Here is a 5,019-nt window from a genome sequence, read left to right on the forward strand (position 1 = left end):
GTGTGGTTGGGAAGCAAACTTCTTATTTCCTTACTGCCCACAAGGGGCTACACACAGAGGGGACAAACAAGGACATACAAACGGATTAAGTCGATTATATCGACCCAGTATATAACTGGTACTTATTTAATCGACCCCGAAAGGATGAAAGGCAAAGTCGACCTCGGCGGAATTTGAACTCAGAACGTAACGGCTGACGAAATACCGCTAAGCATTTCGCCCGGCGTGCTAACGTTTCTGCCAGCTCGCCGCTTTCTTACTACAAACTTCTTACTACACGGCTATCCCCATGCATATTTATTTATTTATTTATTTATTTATTCATTTATCTATTTATTTATTTATTTCAGACTACAAATTTCTTGGAATAATGAAACGACAGTTTCCCGAAGTACCAATTCTAGGTTTGACTGCGACAGCCACCGTCAAAGTGTTGAATGATGTCAAAAAAATACTATGCTTAAATGATTGTATTTTATTCCGTGCTTCTTTCAACAGACCAAACCTTTTCTATGAGGTGATTATGCTTTGTGTAATTTGGTATGTTGTCTTTTATCTTTTGCTTGTTTCACTCATTGGACTGTGACCATTCTGGAGCCTTGAAGGTTTTTAGCTGAACAAATTGACCCTGGGATTTATGGCTCCTTTTTTTTTTTTTATTTGAAGACTGGTTTTTATTCTATCAGACCCTTTTGCTGAACTGGTAAGTTATGGGGATGTAAACAAACCAACACCAGTCGTCAACCAGTGATGGTGGTGTGTGTGTGGCAAACTCAAAGACACACATAGACACACACACACACACACACACACATTTTATGTATATTTACACATATATGTGTGTGTATGTATATGTATGTGTATATATATATATATATGTGTGTGTATGTATATATAAATATATATATACACACACATACACACACAATGGGCTTCCACACACACACACACACGCACACACACACACGCACACACACACGCACACACACACATATATATATATGATAGACTTCCACATAGTTTCCCTCTACCAAATTCATCCACACAGCATTGATTGCTCAGGGACTATAAAAGACATTTGCTCTGGGTGCCGTGCAGTGGGACTGAACCCCAAAACCCTGTGATTCCATAGCAAGCTACTTAACCATACAACTATACATGGCCACCTATTGTTGATAAATCATGAATAATCTATTTTTTACTTCTATTTTAAGAAAGTCTATTTTAAACCCAAGAGTACCTGCGATTAATAACTCTTTACTTCCTCTGAGTAATCAGATAGTCACATCTTTTCCTAAAGCCTCTTGAAAGTAAAGTAGGTAATGATATTGTGCTGTAAGTCCATTAGTAGGTGGCTTTTTTTTTTGAAACATATACAGACTATGAACATGAATCTGATGAATTTCTTTGGTATATATTTAGTAAAAGCTTCCGTCCGCACACACGCACACACACACACACACACACACACACACACACACACATAAGTATGTGTGTATGTGTGTGTGCAGTCATGACCACCATTCTCCCCCTCCATCAGCCCTCAGAAAATCTTATGATAATTCCTGAAATTGTGAAACACCGCCATCATTGTCATTGTCATCGTCGTCGTCATCGTCATCACCGCTTTTAATATCCTCTTTTCTATGTTTGGTTGGATTGAACAAAACTTGTTGCGGCAAGGTTTTTCTACAGCTGGATGCTCTTCCTGGCATCAACCTGCATATATATATACTAGCAGTAATACCTGGCGTTTATTGGGTAATTATTCTTACTGTTTCTTGGGCTGAGAAGCTAGAAGAATGGGTATATCATATAGAAAAATAGTTTTACGGAATCCAGGTGACTGTGGTGACACTGAAAAGGCTATAGGTCAAGTGGAACATCCATTTGTCACTGTTCTTTTGACGTCTGAATAAGCAGTATGCCAAAGGAGAATTGAAAGATTCAGTTTGAACGTGAATGAAGCTAGAAGGATAGCTATATCGCATAGAAGAATAGCTTTATGGAATCCAGGTGACTGGGTGATGGCACTGAGAAGGCCACAGGTGAAGTGGAAGACCCATTTGTCATGGTTTCTTTTGACATTTCAATATGCTCAAGGAGAAGTGAAAGATTCAGTTTCAAATCTGAACCAGGATGAGATTACATCTACAGATTTGGGTTTACTCGTCCTCTATGTGCTTTTTATGTGGTACCAGCACCAGTGCTTTTTATGTGGTACCAGCACCAGTGCTTTTTATGTGGTACCAGCACCAGTGCTTTTTATGTGGTACCAGCACTAGTGCTTTTTATGTGGTACCATTACCAGTGCTTTTTATGTGGTACCATTACCAGTGCTTTTTATGTGGCACCAGTACCAATTCTTTCCACGCGATGTTGGCACCGACAGGGTCACCAAGTACCTTGCAAGACAAAAGCCCATCATCTGAGGGCAAGGGAATAGTATTGAGTGGGTGTAGCTTTGTGTCAGTTGAGAGATTTAAGGTATAGAAGGGACAGATATAGGCATCTTACTGTAGAGTAGATACATGGATGCTGTTGAAATTGGAGGTCAGAGGTGGGGGCTGTCTAATATACCCATGTGTCTTTTATACTATAATATGTAATTAAATTGTTACACCTTCAGTATGGTACAATGGTAGTGTTCTTGGAAAGATGAAAAGTTAAATTCACCTTTGCAGAATTAGAACTCATTATTTTAAGTGTTAAAACATAAAAACCTTATAAATATTTCATCTAGAACTGAAACGACCCCAGGTATGTTCATATTGTTTTTGATACAAACTTAAAAAAAAATCCCTTTCTTATTCAGCTCTAATATACATGTATATATAAATCTTTACAATTGCAGCGTGGAAGGTGTTTATAAGCCATTTAAAATAACACACAAAAACCGTTAGATTCACTTCAACATTTAAATTTAATTTGTCAAAATATTTTCGTCGCTTTGAGACCGTGACCTGTTCACTGACAAAATTCCATGCTGCATTTTATCAGTGAACATGTCGCGGTCTCAAAGTGATGAAAATATTTTGGCAAATTAGATTTAAATGTTGAAGTGAATCTAACGGTTTTTGTGTGTTATTTTAAATGGCTTATAAACACCTTCCACGCAGCAATTGTTTTCGTTCCAGCACACGATCTCAGATCAGGTCACTTACTATGCAAGTACATCTATAAATCTTTACTTTTTCAGAAATGTCAAGGTGTTTTCTTTTTTTCTTTTCGTAATATGGTATAAAATTTGAAGAATTTTTCTGCTTTCTTTACAAAAAAGAAACAAAGCAAAACTGTAATTGATGCAACCTTGGGCTTGTTCTAATTTCTTGTCTTCTATGTGTTTTGTTCAGATCCGCTCAAAATCCAGCAATGCTAAGGAAGTACTTAAAGAAATCAGTGAGGATATCCTCAAGAAATTTCGGGGTCTATCTGGTGAGACATCTTGTTTTGTTGTTGCTTTTTGTTTGTCCTCTTGCATAGTAACAAGTAATAGCTATGAGTCCTTCTTACCATATATAGATATATATATATATATATACACTTTACAGTAACTACTTACGTTCACACGGTGAATACTATCACCTAAAGCTATATTAAACGAAATAAACTTAAGTTACTAATAATAGGATTAAAGGATTAAGGTTGAAATTTTGACATTTTAAAAATTTTCCCTTATTTAACCCTTTAATTCCACCTTAAGCTGTCATTGGTTCTATGATACAAACTTCCTGTTTTAACCCTTTTAATTCCAACATGCCTGGAATTACCTTTAGTCTTATGATATAAACTCCTTGTTTTAAAGAAATCAAAATGCAAACCTTCCATCAAAGTTTCATGCTAATTTTTATTCCAAACACTATCTTTGTAATGGCAAAATTATTTTAACAAATTCTGTATTATTTTTAAAATTAATCAAAATTAATTGAAACAGAGATTGTGCTTGATAATGATAAAGTTGTTTTATTAAATTCTTTGTTGTTTAAAAAAAAAAAAAAAAAATTTTACGCTCTTCTATAGAAGGGAGTATGATAAAACAAATAGAGAGAGATGTATATAGATATGTATATGTGTGCATATGTGTGTGTGTGTGTGTGTGTGTGTGTGTGCATTTGTTACTCACCACTGCTTAACAGCCAGTGTTTGTTTGTTTATGTCCTGTAAGTTAGCAGTTTGGCAAAAGAGCAAATGACCAAAGAATAAAGACAAGGCTTAAAAAAACAAAACAAAAAAAACACAAAAAAGCAGAAAATATAGTAAGTACTGTTGTCAGTTTATTTAACCAAACCCTTCTAGGATGGTGCCCCAGGATGGCCACAGTTCAATGACTAAAATAAGTAAAAGATAAACAATAATATTCGTTTCTCTTCACTTTGTGTTTTAAATTGTCTTCAGACAGAATTGTATGGTCACAATAGTCATGTAAATTCTTCATTAATGTCCAACAAACTGGCAAAAAAAAAACTAATGCCAATTATACTAATTGTAGTAACTAGTAACTTCTCAATTACAAACAACTATACCCTCTTAACGGTCTTGTCCTTTTTTTTTGTTTTGATTGCATTTGTTTTTGTTTTTCTTTTATTTTTCATTTCCTTCCAACCTTCTCATCTTCCTCCTTCATGTATCACGAGTCTATAGGAATGTGTTTGTGAGTGTGTGTATGTGGGTAAATATCTATGCATGTATAAGTGTGTGTGTATGTGTGTAAATATCTATATGTGTATATATATATATATATATATATGTAAGTATATATATGTATATGTCTCTTTTACTTGTCTCAGTCTTTTGACTGTGGCCATGCTGGAGCACCGCCTTTAGTCGAGCTAATCGACCGCAGGACTTATTCTTTAGAAGCCTAGTACTTATTCTATCAGTCTCTTTTGCTGAACCGCTAAGTTACGGGGACATAAACACACCAGCATCGGTTGTCAAGCGATGTTGGGGGGGACAAACACACACATATAAACATATACACACACATACATATATATATATACATATATACGACGGGCT

General features: G+C 35.5%; 1 protein-coding gene across 1 annotated transcript in view; it reads left to right on the forward strand.

The window, feature by feature from the left end:
• The window catches only part of LOC106882388 (ATP-dependent DNA helicase Q1), a 31,641-nt gene that overhangs the window by 9,920 nt on the left and 16,702 nt on the right, over window positions 1-5,019 (forward strand). The window contains exons 5-6 of the mRNA XM_052969118.1: window positions 351-517; window positions 3,354-3,435. Of these exons, the coding sequence (XP_052825078.1) occupies window positions 351-517; window positions 3,354-3,435 (249 nt within the window). The remainder of the gene's footprint in view (window positions 1-350; window positions 518-3,353; window positions 3,436-5,019) is intronic.

The sequence above is a fragment of the Octopus bimaculoides genome, chromosome 7 (genome assembly GCF_001194135.2).
Source record: "Octopus bimaculoides isolate UCB-OBI-ISO-001 chromosome 7, ASM119413v2, whole genome shotgun sequence".
NCBI lineage: Eukaryota > Metazoa > Mollusca > Cephalopoda > Octopoda > Octopodidae > Octopus > Octopus bimaculoides.